The following is a 17539-nucleotide window of genomic DNA, read 5'->3' as shown; positions in this document are numbered from 1 at the left end:
TGGAGAGAGCATACGATACCTGTTGGAGGACAGGCATCCTCCGCACACTGTTCTCTTGGGGCTTTCGAGGTCGGCTGCCCCTTTTTCTTCGCGAATTTATGGCAGAGCGCACATTTAGCATTTAGAGTGCGGGTGAACACTACTCTCTCCTGTACTTTCTCCCAAGAAAACGGGGTACCCCAGGGCGTGCTAAGCATTGTACTGTTTGCCATTGCCATAAATCCAATTATGGATTGTCTCCTTCCTGATGTCTCGGGCTCCCTCTTTGTGGACGATTTTGCGATCTACTGCAGCTCTCAACGGACCAGCCTTCTTGAATGACGTCTTCAAGGATGTCTCGATCGCCTCCACTCTTGGAGCATCGAAACCGGCTTCCGTTTTTCTCCCAGTAAGACCGTTTGTGTTAATTTTTGGCGACGTAAGGAGTTTCTTCCACCCTCCTTACATCTAGGACCTGTCAACCTTCCGTTTTCGGACGTCGCTAAATTCTTGGGTCTTATGTTTGACAGAAAACTGTGCTGGTCCTCCCATGTTTCCTATCTTTCGGCTCGCTGTCTGCGATCCCTCAACACCTTCAGTGTCCTGAATGGTACCTCCTGGGGAGCGGACCGAGTGGTCCTTCTCCACCTCTATTGTGCTTTAGTGCGCTCGAAATTGGACTATGGAAGCATAGTCTACTCCTCTGCTCGGCCATCTATTCTTCGGCGTCTCGACTCTATCCACCACCGTGTATTATGTTTAGTGTCTGGAGCTTTTTACACCAGCGCTGTGGAAAGCCTTTATGCTGAGACTGCTGAACCTCCGCTGTCCAATCGGCGAGCAGTCCTTCTGAGTTGTTATGCTAGCCATCTGTCTTCCATGCCTGCTAATCGAGCCCATGACATTTTTTTCGATGCCTCCTTGGATGTAGGGTATGCAGGCCGCCCTTCCTCCCTACTACCACCGGGAGTCCGCTTCCGTCAACTGCTCCATTCTCTTTCCTTCCGCTTTCCTAAAACCTTCTTGACAACTTGGGATACAGCACCGCCTTGGCTCCGTCCCCGGATCTTCCTGTTTCGTGACCTTTGTCAATTTCCCAAGGATGGTACCCCTTCACTTGTTTACCGTCGGGCATTTGCTGCTCTATGTGCACAAATGAAGGAAGCCACATTTATTTACACTGATGGCTCGAAAACATCGTTAGGTGTAGGGAGTGCCTATATTGTTGGCAACACCCCAAATTGATTTCGGCTTCCCGACCAGTGTTCGGTTTATACTGCGGAGCTTTACGCTGTTCTCCAGGCTGCCCAATACATCCGCCGGCATCAGCGGATACGGTATGTTATCTGTTCAGATTCTCTCAGCTCTCTCCTCAGTCTCCAAGCTCTCTACCCTGTCCACCCTCTGGTCCACCGGATTCAGGACTGTCTGCGCTTGCTTCACCTGGGGGGCGTCTCGGTGGCGTTCCTCTGGCTCCCAGGACACGTTGGTATCTGTGGAAATGAGGCGGCCGATATAGCGGCCAAGGCTGCAGTCTCTCTTCTTCGGCCAGCTATTCGATCGATTCCCTTCGCCAATCTACGGAGCGTTTTATGTCATCGTGTTGTTCTTTTATGGCACGCACATTGGTCGACACTTCCCCATAATAAATTGCGGGATGTGAAAGCTCTTCCCCGTGCTTGGACCTCTTCCTCCCGAACGCGTCGTCGGGAGGAGGTAATTTTAACTAGACTCCGGATGGGGCAATGTCTTTTTAGCCACCAACATCTTTTAAGCGGCGATCCTCCCCCACTCTGTCCCCACTGCTTTCAGCTGTGGACGGTAAGACACCTTTTAATTGTGTGCCCCTATTTTACTCCGTTACGCGCCCGTATACAGCTGTCGCCTGATATATCGTCCATTTTAGCAGATGACACGCGCTCGGCCGATCGCGTTCTCGAGTTTATTAGTGCCAGTGAGATGACGTCAGTCATTTGAAGCTTTTTTTGGGGACAACCAACCCCTTTCTGTAGTGAATTTTTAAGCTTTCCTTCTGCTTTTAGTTTCTCCAATTTTTTGAGTTTCGTTCTCGTTGCTGCTGGTTTCCATTTTCGTTTTTTACTGTTTCCTAAGTCACGGACCGGGCGCTAATGACCATAGCAGTTTTGCGCCCAAAAAAAAAAAGGACGACACACACACACACACACACATACCTATATCCATTTTTATAATATTTATAGCTTCTATGCAATGTTAATACACTTCGTTGAAAATAAGCATCCCCCAGGCGTATCTGCACATTGCATCACCAGTGATTTACAAGGCCCATGGCAAAGGGTCAGTATAACTGTTTGAAATATGCTGTAGTTGTTTCTTCTGATGTAAGGAGGTAGATAAGAGTAAGGAATCGCCTGCTTGCTCTTCTGTTTGCAGACCTATGGAGGAGGCGACAATCCGATAACTTGCCTTTCCTTGCTCTTCTACCCTTCACACCTGCCCCCTCCATTCTGTTACACCCCCAGATCACAATTAATCCCATAATATGGCTCTGCTGCACTTTAGTTGTGGCACATACATTTAATATTTGTTCTTAACCCATTCATAGCTTCAGGGATGCTCTCTGCATTCTGTGCTGAGCGTGGATTTGTTGTAGTTGTGCTGTTTGCCAAATGCTGAAACCTGTGCTGAGGGATGACATTCTGGCCACTATGAAATACTTATCATCCAATTGTAAGAATGTTATTCACTTACCTTGTGACGAAGCAAGCTGGGATATTTTTACTTCCTCTCTTGTTTTGCTATCTGCGTCGTTTGAATTGGTTTTTTCACTTTTAACTAATAACCATTAACATACGTGAATATAATCTGCATTTTCATAAAAGAGATAGATTGGCATTCAGTTGTAAAGATTACAACACCAGATCTAATTTTGTGCTTAGTTTTATGTATGTAATTGATCTTATAATTTATTTTGACTATTCCTAGTTAGTAACTCTGTTATAGGGTGAAATCAGTAATTGTTTCGTAACTTAAATTCTGTTGTTGACTTATAAACAAATATAAATTCTATAGTAATTATAAACATTTGGAAGACAAAATAGTAGTAATCTTAAAGTATCTGTTTGGCTCTAATTGAAAACATGTTAGCAAAGCTAGCCCTTAATTAGTTCCAAAGTAAGTAACAGTATTGTCAAAAGCATTGTTTGCATAATGATATTTGTTAATTTTATGATTAAACAAATAATTTGGCATAACTCTTGTAGTAGAAGAAACTGTAAAAAAAAGAACCAATTTTTCGATGTATTCAGTTAATTTAATGAGTAAAGTTTTAATTGTAATTTCTGTTAATTTAACTTCGAACAGTGTGTAGTTTCAGCACCTATTACTGTAAGGATATAAATGAACCCGATTTTTCGTGCCGAGACAGTCAGTCCACAGCCTAGTTTCAGACGAGAAACCTGTGTTCGTTAGAACAACAATAATGCTTCAACTTAACTCTGAAATAAGTGTTACACCATTAGGCCATGCTCCATATGTACCTTTCTATTATTCAAGAGCTGTGAACTTTGTGATTAGGTTTTTACTGCTCATAAATGTTCAATAGTAAACTATTGTAGCAGTATGTGGAGGTTTGCCTGCAAACTGTTAATGAGGCTTATGGAAAGTTAAAACAGTAGTGCACTGGCCATATATAACTGTGTTGCTTCATAAAATATCAGTTTCAGTGCAATTAAAAATAGTAGGAACACAGTAAATATATAGGGAGATAAATTTTTTGGTCCTTGTTAGTGGCCTGTACAAGTTGTCTTATGTAACTGTGGTCAGGATCTAATGGGCATCCGATTAAGAGGATGGATGAAATAAGAACAGATGATACATGCTGTTAAACTTTCCGATTCTCAAGCATTATTGGTAAAGGCTAATGGATACATCAGTGTCTGGGAAGACCACCAGTAAACTGAATGGACAAGGCTGTCCAAGAGGATAGGAAATTAACGTCTGTTCGGGTCAAGAGATGGCTGGTAAGAGAGGCAGTGCTCTAGGCTCCACTGCCTAGTCCAGTTCGCACCGTCCCTCTCTTAACCATTACCAACCTCGTGATTGATGGGGTGCTTCTGTTGGCACTATTCTGGATCTTTACCTTGTCACTGACGCCAAGCCAAAGTGTCACCGGGGCAGAATTGCCATTGTGAGAGTGGAGTTTACCCAGCAACACATGAACAGGGCATGGGTCAGTGTTGGCATCTGGTTGGTATCCGGTACTAGCCAACCGAGGGCCAGCCACGGCTCATGAGGAAATTTAATTACTCCCAACGAGCCACTGTATAGTGCATGGCAGAGTGTCACCGGGGCAGAATTGCCATTGTGAGAGTGGAGTTTACCCAGCAACACATGAACAGGGCATGGGTCAGTGTTGGCATCTGGTCGGTATCCGGTACTAGCCAACCGAGGGCCAGCCACGGCTCATGAGGAAATTTAATTACTCCCAGCAAGCCACTGTATAGTGCATGGCAGAGGGCACCTTGTACCACTACCCGCCCTTTCCTTTCCTGTTCCACTTGCAAGCAGAGTGAAGAAAAAATAACTGTCTATATGCCTCAGTACAAGTCATAATTTCTCTTATATTCGTGATCCTTACGCTAAATGTAAATTGGCGGTAGTAGAATCATTCTGCAATCAGCTTCCAATGCCAGTTCTCTAAATTTTCTCAGTAGTGTTCCTTGAAAAGAATATCGCTTTCCCTTCAAGGATTCCCATTTGAGGTCAGGAAACATCACCATAACACTTATGTATTGATCAAATCTACTGGTAATAAATCTAGCAGCCCACCTGTGAGTTGCTTTCTCTTCCTTTAATCCAACCTGGTAGGGATAACAGACACTTGAGCAGTACTCAAGAAAGGGACGCACTAGTGTTCTGTGTACATCCTTCTGTGCAGATGAACCACACTACTAATGCTGTATTCAAACATTATAGGATTGTTTTTCGTACTCGTTAAATTTTTCTACATATAGAGGTGGCTACCATTCATCACACCAACTAGAAATTTTGTCCAAGTCATCTTGCATCCTCTTTGCATCCTTCTGCAATCAGCTGCAGATTGCTGCTCAACTCGCCTATCAGGTCATTTATGTGTAGGCGATAAGAGCGGCCATATCACACTTCCATGGGATACTCCTGATGATACCCTTCTCTCTGATGAGAAATTGCCGTCGAAGATATTGTACTGGATTCTACTACTTAAGAAGTCTTTGGGCCACTCGCTCACCTCAGAACCTGTCCTGTATGCTCGTGTTCCTGTGTACAGTGGGGCACTGTGTCAGAATGCTTTTTTTGAAATCTGCCTGTTCCCCTTCACCCATGGTTAATAGAATATTGTGTGAGAAAAAGGCAAGCAGAGTTTCACCGAGTAATGCTTTGTAAAAGTGTGCCGATTTGTGGACAGAAGCTTTCCATCCAGGGAAATTTATTATATTCAAACTGAGAACATGCTCAAGAATTTTGCAGCAAACCAATATTAAGGATGTTGGTTCGTAACTTTGCAGGTCCGGTCTTTTACCCTTCTTATATACAGGACTCACCTGTGATTTTTTTTCTTGTCACTTGGAGATTTGCGCTGGGGGAGAGATTCGCAATAAATGAAAATTGTCTAAGGGACCAATGCCGTAGGGTATTCTTTGTAAAATCGAATTGGGATTCCATCCAGACTAGGCAATTTATTTGTTTTCAGCACATTCAGTTGCTTCTCTATGCCAGGGATGCCTGTTACTACATCCTCTGCAAGGGAGTTCGTGCGGTGGCAAAATGATGACATGTTTGTCTGATGCATGAATGAGTTCTTAAAAGTGATATTTAGAACTTCAGCTTTCTTTTTATTATTTTCTAGTGCCCCACCAGACCGGCCAACAAGTGGCTGAATAGAAGCCTTTGACGCGCTTAACGATTTCACATAGGACCAGAATTTAGTCTGATACCCGGCAAGATCTTTTGCTAAAGTATGATGGTGGTAGTTGTATACTTTACACATTGAAATTTTTACAGACGTGCAAATTTGTACTAACTTTTGCCTGTTGTTGTACGCCCCTCGTGGTCTCGCGGTAGCGTTCTCGCTTCCGGAGCACGGGCTCCCGGGTTCGATTCCCGGCGGGGTCACGGATTTTTCCTGCCTCGAGATGACTGGGTGTTGTTGTGTCGTCTTCATCATCATCATTCATCCCCATTACGGTCGGAGGAAGGCAACGGCAAACCACCTCCATTAGGACCTTGCCTAATAAGGCGTTGCGGGTCTCCCGCATCATTCCCCTATGCTCTGTAAAGAAGCATGGGACTTCATTTCCATTTCCATTTTGCCTGTTGTTATTTGTGCTTTCTCTTTTGAACTGAGAGGGCAAAAGTTTCTACTTAGCATTTTCTGAATTTTGTTATTAAACCACAGTGTATCTTTTCCATCCTTATTCCATTTAACTTGGCTCGTACTTCTCCAGAGCACAAATTGCAATCCATTTAAACTTTGCCCATAATTCTATTACGTCCATCGTACTGAAACTAAACAATGTCCATTGATTGTCTAAGTGGGAGCTAACAACTGCCTATTTGCTCATTGATAAGATCAGGCCTGTTTATAGCTACAAGGTGTAAAATATTTCAAGTGAGTTTGGGCTTTCAAATTAGCTGCTCAGGACAGTTTTTGGAAAATTTTTTCAATAGTACTCCACAACACTCCTGTCTGTACCCCTTGCAAATGAATCCATAGATTTCCCAGTCTATGCTCAAAGAATGGAAACTCCAGTTTGGAATATCAACAACATTGAAAAAGGATAGATTGCTACTCACCATAAAGGTTATACATGGAGATGCAGACAGCCACAATGAAAAGATAGTTTCACATTTAGCTTTCAGCCAAAGCCTTCTTCAGAAAAGAAAATATAATACACATTCCACACCAGCAAGTCCACCTCATGCACACATGACCACCATGTCCAGCACCTTGAACCAGATTCAAGTTGAACAGAATTTGTTCCACTTCATTGTTGGATGATGGAAACGTGATTCATGTTAACATAAGTTTTTGAAGACCACAAGAATCTCACATGTGAAACTCACCACCAGTTATTAGTCCACGACGTCCATAAAGCAGTAAAGATAATGATGGCCAGGTTGATGCCATGTTGTTTAACTTTTGGAAGTCATACCATATTGTTCTACATTGGATATGAGCTTATGAGATACTGACACATGATTTGATTCAAGATTACCTTGCAAAATAGGCTACAAAACTTTGTCCTCAATGGGAAGAAATCATAAGATGTGAAAGTAGTTTGGGAAATTTATTAAAGTTTATGTAAAATAAATTAAATTGGTTTAAAATCAATCACTAATTGCTTCATTGCCAGTTCAAGGATTTATATGTGCCTGTAATAATCTAACATAAACTTTACAGTTGACAGTTGAGTGATTATGCAAAGATACTGACTTTGTTTTACTGAATTGTTTATGCTGGTTTGAATTTTGTGTGTCTTTTGTATCTTAATGTTGTAAAAAATATTTAATGTCTTTTTTCCTCATACAGGATGCACACAGGTAAAAAACCATTTTCATGTCATATCTGTAATAAATCATTCCGGACGTCAGGTAGTCGTAAGGCGCATATATTATCACATGAAAAAGAAGATGCAGCTAAACAGAAAAATGGTGACAACTCTAAAGCTGGTTCAAATAATATGCCAGAGGTAAAATTACAGGACCCAATCATAATCACAACAACAGGTAAACACCTATATCAGTGAGACTTAAGTGTCATGACTTCATTAATATATGTATATATTTTTGTAGCTATTCATAGACTAAGAATATCTGTGTAGTGAGCACAGCTTACTTCTAATGTGAGCTGCATCAAATGGAAATAGTCATGTGACACAGGTTTTTTTCATTTTTTTTTTTTTTACAATTTCAAAATTGCCCAAGGAAGCACATCAGAATGTCACTGCAACATAATTTATTAGAACAGAGATACAGCAGTACAATAAAGTTTATTACAAAGACTAAAATGCAGTGATGGCTATCCCTTCTTTTCCTACATAAAAAAAAAAAAAAAAAAAAAAGCATTGAAATAGGAACTGTGACACAAATGCCCTTGTGTGTGTCTCTTCAAACGTTTAAGCCATCTTCATTCCAGATATTGATTGCAAATTGTTAAGATGCCAATGAGATACAGGTACAGAATCCACGGTACTCCTGAACAGAGCCTGTCTGGACTAGGGATGAAAGTCATTGAAAATATACTGGGCACTTACAGGCAAACCTTGAACTGCACCATAGATGCGTAACTGTTGGAGTCAATGTATGTCAGTAAGATAATTCCATTCTAGGCATCTGAAAGCCTCACTCCCCAAGGGGCTCATGGTTGCGGTGCTTATTATCCCCCTCCCTTCATCCCCTTTTTCTTCCCCGCTGTAGCCCCCCCCCCCCCCCCCCCATCCACCCCAATAGGTCACCATCACATATGGCCAGTTTGTGAGGTAGTGAGGCTCTTACATATCCATCTGGCAGCCACCTGGCAACACAGGAATCACACTTCTGATACCTGAGCTGTTGCCTGCCCATGTATGCTTAGGAGTGGTTGCTTGTCATTCTGGAGATTTCCGGAACTCCTGATAATGGCCACCATGCCAGATGGTCCTCACTGTGGCTGGGCAGGTCAAGGCACATGCTTTGCGTATGTCTGTATCTCTGGTTTGTAGTGGATCATTTTGCGCACTGTGGCCTTCCTTGCCTTGGCTGTACTCTGGGAGGAGGGCCAGGCTCACCAGCTTGGGTTGAAACATTTACTCCACTACCTGGTCTGCACTAGGACTGATGGGGACACATTCACCACCACAAAGCTGTTATTTTTTGTAGAAAATATCAAAGAAAAGTTTGATGAAGTGGAGTCTCTCAGTAAGATGCAGCCGGGTTTCCTGTTGATCAAAAATACTTCCAGTCTGCAGCCCATCATGCTTGTGCTCATCTTGGCGATGTCCTAGTGTCCACTACACCTCACCAGTCCTTGAGTATCGTTCAGCAAGACATTTTTCTTAGGGACCTCATCTTTCAAACTGATGCAGCTTTCCGCGACAGTCTGGAATGACAGGCATTCATTTTGTTTGGCTTGTGCAGAGAGGTCGTAAGGACAACTGCTTCAGTACCAGCACCTTTATCTGGCTTTTGAGGGAGATACCCTCCAGGAGAAGGTCTACGTTGTGTGTTATCTGTGTGCCGTGTGATGTGAAGCCATGTGGCCCGCCACCCAGAAGGTGCTTTGGTGCTTTCAGGGACATGTCTTCCCAGTGCACGGTGGACCCTCTATGTGGCGAATGTGGACACCCGCTCAATGAAGGAAACCCCTGTGTTCCACCACCTTTGTGTGTTATTTGTCACCACCATCACTCTCCATGCTCACCGGATTGCCCAGCTTATAAGATAGAAAAGAAGATCCAGAAATATAAGTCCCTTGATTGTTTATCTTAGATTGAGGCTCGTTGTTGTTGTTGTGGTCTTCAGTCCTGAGACTGGTTTGATGCAGCTCTCCATGCTACTCTATCCTGTGCAAGCTTCTTCATCTCCCAGTACCTACTGCAACCTACATCCTTCTGAATCTGCTTAGTGTATTCATCTCTTGGTCTCCCTCTACGATTTTTACCCTCCAATGCTAAATTTGTGATCCCTTGATGCCTCAAAACATGTCCTACCAACCGATCCCTTCTTCTAGTCAAGTTGTGCCACAAACTTCTCTTCTCCCCAATCCTATTCAATACCTCCTCATTAGTTACGTGATCTACCCACCTTATCTTCAGCATTCTTCTGTAGCACCACATTTCGAAAGCTTCTATTCTCTTCTTGTCCAAACTGGTTATCGTCCATGTTTCACTACCATACATGGCTACACTCCATACAAATACTTTCAGAAGCGACTTCCTGACACTTAAATCTATACTCAATGTTAACAAATTTCTCTTCTTCAGAAACGATTTCCTTGCCATTGCCAGTCTACATTTTATATCCTCTCTACTTCGACCATCATCAGTTATTTTACTCCCTAAATAGCAAAACTCCTTTACTACTTTAAGTGTCTCATTTCCTAATCTAATCCCCTCAGCATCACCCGATTTAATTTGACTACATTCCATTATCCTCGTTTTGCTTTTGTTGATGTTCATCTTATATCCTCCTTTCAAGACACTGTCCATTCCGTTCAACTGCTCTTCCAAGTCCTTTGCTGTCTCTGACAGAATTACAATGTCATCGGCGAACCTCAAAGTTTTTACTTCTTCTCCATGAATTTTAATACCTACTCCGAATTTTTCTTTTGTTTCCTTTACTGTTTGCTCAATATACAGATTGAATAACATCAGGGAGAGGCTACAACCCTGTCTCACTCCTTTCCCAACCACTGCTTCCCTTTCATGCCCCTCGACTCTTATAACTGCCATCTGGTTTCTGTACAAATTGTAAATAGCCTTTCGCTCCCTGATTGAGGCTCATCAAAAATAAATCAGTCTTCATCCTGTGTCCATGACTTCTATATTTGCCTCTGTTATGTCCTTTCCCCTCCGCCCTCACCCTTACTCTGTTCCCATCCCCCTATCCTGATCCCCTCCTGTAGTTCCCATGCCCTTCCCTCCAGGTGTCCCTCCTCGGACCCCTCACTGCAGTGTCTCTCAGTCAGGAGAGCTGCTACCACAACTTGGCCACAGGACGTGGTCATCCACTCTCTTTTGGTTCTGGATTATACAGAAGCCTGCTTTCCCTCCATGCTTTACGCTCGTTGACCTATGGATGAGAAGAAGAAGAAGAAGAAGAAGAAACATAAGTCCCATGATAAGGCCCCCTAGTGCCCCCGAAGGTGCCATCTCCCCCCTTGCAACCTGAGTCTGATCTCTTATTATGGATGTCACCCTGTCCTAGTTGATGATGGGTAGTGATCCAATGGCATGTTGGCTCCAGCCCGTTCGCCTTCCATTTGGATACCCACTCTGTGCTTACTCAGTGGAATTGTAATGGATGCTACTGTTACCACCTGGAGTTGCAAGCCCTTATTGCCTTTCATTCAGCAGCTTATGTTGTTCTCCAGGAACCTCATTTTACTGATGATGCTCACTTACTGACCCTGTGTGGGTTCTGTGCTTTCTGCCAGAACTGGGTTGGCCCTTTGAGGGCTTCCAGTAGTGTTCGCACCTTGATCAGTACAGATATTGTTAGTACATGGACCCCTCTTCATACCAGATTGGAAGCAGTTGCCATCACAATCCACTTGGACTCTGCAGTCATGGTTTGCAATCTGCATCACCCTCTTGAGAGGCCTGGGGGTCCTCATTGACCAGTTTCTTGCGAACCAAAACCTGTGCATTCTTAGTGATGTTCCCCTACTCATTTCAGTACTGACAAGCCACTTTCTGTGACATTTCACTCTCATCTCCTCCACTTCTTCCTTTCTTCCCTCCTCCTTTCTATCCATCCTTGCTTGCACTGGACAGTACATGAAGACATCCGTGATAGTGACCACTCCCTGTTGATTCCCTCATTCCGTTCCCACCTCCTGATGACGGGGTTTCCTGGCTGTGCTTTTCCATCAAGCTGCTTGGCCTCTGTATACCGGTCAGGTCGAGTTCACACCTTCTTTGTCAGGTTGTAGTGATGAAGTCGTCTGTGATCCGTTTGAGAAAATATTCTGCACTGCCAGCATTGCCTTTTCCCACTTGACATGCCCTGTTCCCTGTCATCCAGTTTTGTGGTGGATCATGGCCATTGCCACTGCTATCGGTCTTAATTGTTGCGCTTTGCAACGTATTATGTGCCACCGTTCCTCTGCCGGTCTTAAACATCTTCACGGCAAAGCCCATTACTTAAACATACAGAACAAGCGAGTGTGTTGGGAATGCTATGTCTCATATAGGCTCTGTCCCTTCGTCATGAGTGTGGACTACACTCTGCACCCTCCAAGATTGTCAGTGGAAGCCTTCCACGTAGCCTTTGTACAGATCTGTCAGATCTACTGCAACATATCGTGGCCCATTTTGCGATTACATCTGTGTCAGCTTCCTATCCAGCCACCTTCTTCCTCCAGAAACAGCAGGCTGAAGCTTCCCACTTACATTTTATCCCTTGTCAGGCAGAATCCTACAATGAACCTTTTAGTGAATGGGAGCTGCTTCTGGCCCTCACCTCTTCCCACAATTCAGCTCTTGGCCCTGATTCCAGCCATATCCAATTGCTTCAACAACTCAGTCCTCTACAATCACAATATCTCCTCCGAGTGATTAACTGTATTTATCTCCAAGGCATTTTCCCCTCTTAATGGAGGGAGAGGGTTGTGGTTCCTGCCCGTAAGCCTGTCAAGGATCCATCATCCTTTGATAGTTACTGGCATTTGATAGTTACTGGCCTGGCCAATGCCCCGTGCAAGTTATTAAAATGGATGGTAGCTCGTTGGCTCAGTTGGGTCCTTGAATGGTGGGCCTTTTATCTCCTTACCAGTGCAGCTTTTGGGAGGGACAGTGTCTTGTCAATCATCTGCTTCAGTTGGAAACCACAGTTCGGCAGGGCTTCTCTCAGCACTGTCATCGTGTCACAGATTTCTTCGAAGGTGACTTTAATTTACCCTCAGTATGTTGGCAAAGTGTAAATCAGGAACTATGAATAAAACATCATCCAAAATTGTCCTAAATGCATTCTCTGAAAATTATTTCAAGCAGTTAGTTCATGAACCTAAGTGAATAGTAAACGGTTGTGAAAAAACACTTGACCTGCTACCAAAAATAATCCTGAGCTAATAACTAGCATCGAAACGGATCCAGGGATTAGTGAACACAGGGTTGTTGTAGTGAAATTGATTATTGTAGCCCACACTCCAAAGATAAACAAAAAATATACCTATTCGAAAAACCATATAAAAATTTACTTGATGTCTTCCTGAGAAACAATCTCCACTCCTTCCAAATTAACAATGTAGGTGTAGACTAGATGCGGCTTGAATTCAGAGAAATATTTTTGACAGCAGTTGAGAGATTCATACCAAATAAATTAACAAACAGTAGAGCTGTTCCCCCTTAGTACACAAAACTGGTCAGAACACTATTGCAGAAACAAATAAAAAAAGAATGCCAAATTTAAATGAACACAAAATCTCCAAGATTAGTGTTCTTTTACAGAAGCTCGAAATTTAGCACAGACTTCAATGCAAGATGCTGTTGATAATTTCCACAATGAAACTTCGTTTCGAAACCTGGCAGAAAATCTAAAGAGTTTCTGGTTACATGTAAATTGTGCTAGCAGCCAGATACAATCAGTGCATTCTCTGCACAATAGCAATGGAAATACTATTGAAGACAGTGCTGCCAAAGCAGAGTTATGAAAACATCCCCCAGGCTGTGGCTAAGCCATGTCTCCACAATATCCTTTCTTTCGGGAGTGCTAGTTCTGCAAGGTTTGCAGGAGAGCTTCTGTAAGGTTTGGAAGGTAGGGGACGAGGTACTGGCAGAAGTAAAGCTGTGGGGACGGGGTGTGAGTCGTGCTTGGGTAGCTCAGTTGGTAGAGCACTTGCCCGCGAAAGGCATAGGTCCCGAGTTTGAGTCTCGGTCCGGCACACAGTTTTAATCTGCCAGGAAGTTTCAGAGTTACTAAACACTGCCTTCTGAAATTTGTTCATGAAAGCAGACGAAGTAAGTATCCCAGAAATCAAATCAAGAACAGCTGCCAACATAAGTAATATAGAAGTAGATACCCTCGGAGGAGTGAAGCAAATTAAATCATTTAATAGAAGCAAGCCTACCAGTCCAGACTGTATAAGAATTAGGTTCCTCTCAGAATATGCTGATGCTATAGCTCATATACAGTCACTCACTCAATGAAAGATCCGTACCCAAAGACTGGGAAGTTGCTCAGGTCACACCAATATTCAAGAAAGGTAGCAGGAGTAATCCACTAAATTATAGTTCCATATCATTAACATCGATATGCAGCAGGATTCTGGAACATGTATAGTGTTCGAACATTACGAATTACATCGAAGAAAGCGGTCTATTACACACAGTCAACATGGGTTTAGAAAACATCTTTCTTGTGAAATACAACTAACTCTTTACTCACACATTTATTGAGAGCTATTGACAAGGGATGTCAAATTGATTCTGTATTTTAAGATTTCCAGAAGGCTTTTGATACTGTACTACACAAGTGGCTTGTAGTGAAATTGTGTGTTTATGGAATATTGTCTCAGTTATGTGACTGGATTCATCATTTCCTGTCAGGAAGGTCACAGTTCACAGTAATTGATGGAAAGTCATAGAGTAAAACAAAAGTGATTTCTGGCATTCCCCAAGGTATTTTTATAGATCCTCTGCTGTCTGTATAAATCTTTTAGAAGATGATCTGAACATCCATATCTCAGGTTGTATGCAGATGATGCTGTTGTTTATTGTCTATGAAAATAATCAGAATAGCAAAACAAATTCCAAAACGATATAGAAAATGTATATCTTTGGTGAGAAAATTGGCAGTTGACTCTAAATAATGAAAAGTGTGAAGTCATCCGTGTTGTTGTTGTTGTTGTTGTTGTTGTTGTTGTTGTTGTGGTCTTCAGTCCTGAGACTGGTTTGATGCAGCTCTCCATGCTACTCTATCCTGTGCAAGCTTCTTCATCTCCCAGTACCTACTGCAACCTACATCCTTCTGAATCTGCTTAGTGTATTCATCTCTTGGTCTCCCTCTACGATTTTTACCCTCCACGCTGCCCTCCAATGCTAAATTTGTGATCCCTTGTTGCCTCAAAACATGTCCTACCAACCGATCCCTTCTTCTTGTCAAGTTGTGCCACAAACTCCTCTTCTCCCCAATCCTATTCAATACCTCCTCATTAGTTACGTGATCTACCCACCTTATCTTCAGCATTCTTCTGTAGCACCACATTTCGAAAGCCTCTATTCTCTTCTTGTCCATACTAGTTATTGTCCATGTTTCACTTCCATACATGGCTACACTCCATACAAATACTTTCAGAAACGACTTCCTGACACTTAAATCTATACTCAGTGTTAACAAATTTCTCTTCTTCAGAAACGATTTCCTTGCCATTGCCAGTCTACATTTTATATCCTCTCTACTTCGACCATCATCAGTTATTTTACTCCCTAAAAAGCAAAACTCCTTTACTACTTTAAGTGTCTCATTTCCTAATCTAATCCCCTCAGCATCACCCGATTTAATTTGACTACATTCCATTATCCTCGTTTTGCTTTTGTTAATGTTCATCTTATATCCTCCTTTCAAGACACTGTCCATTCCGTTCAACTGCTCTTCCAAGTCCTTTGCTGTCTCTGACAGAATTACAATGTCATCGGCGAACCTTAAAGTTTTTACTTCTTCTCCATGAATTTTAATACCTACTCCGAATTTTTCTTTTGTTTCCTTTACTGCTTGCTCAATATACAGATTGAATAACATCAGGGAGAGGCTACAACCCTGTCTCACTCCCTTCCCAACCACTGCTTCCCTTTCATGCCCCTCGACTCTTATAATTGGCATCTGGTTTCTGCACAAATTGTAAATAGCCTTTCGCTCCCTGTATTTTACCCCTGCCACCTTTAGAATGTGAAAGAGAGTATTCCAGTCAACATTGTCAAAAGCTTTCTCTAAGTCTACAAATGCTAGAAACGTAGGTTTGCCTTTTCTTAATCTTTCTTCTAAGATAAGTCATAAGGTTAGTATTGCCTCACGTGTTCCAACATTTCTACGGAATCCAAACTGATCTTCCCCGAGGTCTGCTTCTACCAGTTTTTCCATTCGTCTGTAAAGAATTCGCGTTAGTATTTTGCAGCTGTGACTTATTAAACTGATAGTTCGGTAATTTTCACATCTGTCAGCACCTGCTTTCTTTGGGATTGGGATTATTATATTCTTCTTGAAGTCTGAGGGTATTTCACCTGTCTCATACATCTTGCTCACCAGATGGTAGAGTTTTGTCAGGACTGGCTCTCCCAAGGCCGTCAGTAGATCTAATGGAATGTTGTCTATTCCCGGGGCCTTGTTTCGACTCAGGTCTTTCAGTGCTCTGTCAAACTCTTCACGCAGTATCTTATCTCCCATTTCGCCTTCGTCTACATCCTCTTCCATTTCCATAATATTGTCCTCAAGTACATCGCCCTTGTATAAACCCTCTATATACTCCTTCCACCTTTCTGCCTTCCCTTCTTTGCGTAGAACTGGGTTGCCATCTGAGCTCTTGATATTCATACAAGTGGTTCTCTTCTCTCCAAAGGTCTCTTTAATTTTCCTGTAGGCAGTATCTATCTTACCCCTAGTGAGACAAGCCTCTACATCCTTACATTTGTCCTCTAGCCATCCCTGCTTAGCCATTTTGCACTTCCTGTCGATCTCATTTTTGAGACGTTTGTATTCCTTTTTGCCTGCTTCATTTACTGCATTTTTATATTTTCTCCTTTCATCAATTAAATTCAATATTTCTTCTGTTACCCAAGGATTTCTATTAGCCCTCATCTTTTTACCTACTTGATTGTCTGCTGCTTTCATTACTTCATCCCTCAGAGCTACCCATTCTTCTTCTACTGTATTTCTTTCCCCCATTCCTGTCAATTGTTCCCTTATGCTCTCCCTGAAACTCTGTACAACCTTTGGTTCTTTCAGTTTATCCAGGTCCCATCTCCTTAAATTCCCACCTTTTTGCAGTTTCTTCAGTTTCAATCTGCAGTTCATAACCAAGAGATTGTGGTCAGAATCCATATCTGCCCCTGGAAATGTCTTACAATTTAAAACCTGGTTCCTAAATCTCTGTCTTACCATTATATAATCTATCTGATACCTTTTAGTATCTCCAGGATTCTTCCAGGTATACAACCTTCTTTTATGATTCTTGAACCAAGTGTTAGCTATGATTAAGTTATGCTCTGTGCAAAATTCTACAAGGCGGCTTCGTCTTTCATTTCTTCCCCCCAATCCATATTCACCTACTATGTTTCCTTCTCTCCCTTTTCCTACTGACGAATTCCAGTCACCCATGACTATTAAATTTTCGTCTCCCTTCACTACCTGAATAATTTCTTTTATCTCGTCATACATTTCATCAATTTCTTCATCATCTGCAGAGCTAGTTGGCATATAAACTTGTACTACTGTAGTAGGCATGGGCTTTGTGTCTATCTTGGCCACAATAATGCGTTCACTATGCTGTTTGTAGTAGCTAACCCGCACTCCTATTTTTTTATTCATTATTAAACCTACTCCTGCATTACCTCTAATTGATTCTGTATTTATAACCCTGTAATCACCTGACCAAAAGTCTTGTTCCTCCTGCCACTGAACTTCGCTAATTCCCACTATATCTAACTTTAACCTATCCATTTCCGTTTTTAAATTTTGTAACCTACCTGCCCGATTAAGGGATCTGACATTCCACGTTCCGATCCGTAGAACGCCAGTTTTCTTTCTCCTGATAACGACGTCCTCTTGAGTAGTCCCCGCCCGGAGATCCGAATGGGGGACTATTTTACCTCCGGAATATTTCACACAAGAGGACGCCATCATCATTTAA

The 17539-nt window shown here is 42.5% G+C and overlaps 1 protein-coding gene across 2 annotated transcripts in view; it reads left to right on the top strand.

The window, feature by feature from the left end:
- Positions 1 to 17539, top strand: part of LOC126198256 (zinc finger protein 236-like) — a 230228-nt gene that overhangs the window by 92578 nt on the left and 120111 nt on the right. For both annotated transcript variants that reach the window (XM_049934706.1, XM_049934707.1), the window contains exon 15: positions 7529 to 7725. In XM_049934706.1, the coding sequence (XP_049790663.1) occupies positions 7529 to 7725 (197 nt within the window). The remainder of the gene's footprint in view (positions 1 to 7528; positions 7726 to 17539) is intronic.

The sequence above is a fragment of the Schistocerca nitens genome, chromosome 1 (assembly GCF_023898315.1).
Source record: "Schistocerca nitens isolate TAMUIC-IGC-003100 chromosome 1, iqSchNite1.1, whole genome shotgun sequence".
NCBI classification, from domain to species: domain Eukaryota; kingdom Metazoa; phylum Arthropoda; class Insecta; order Orthoptera; family Acrididae; genus Schistocerca; species Schistocerca nitens.
Note: the sequence above shows the minus strand (reverse complement) of the source record. Positions and strands in the feature narration are given on the sequence as shown.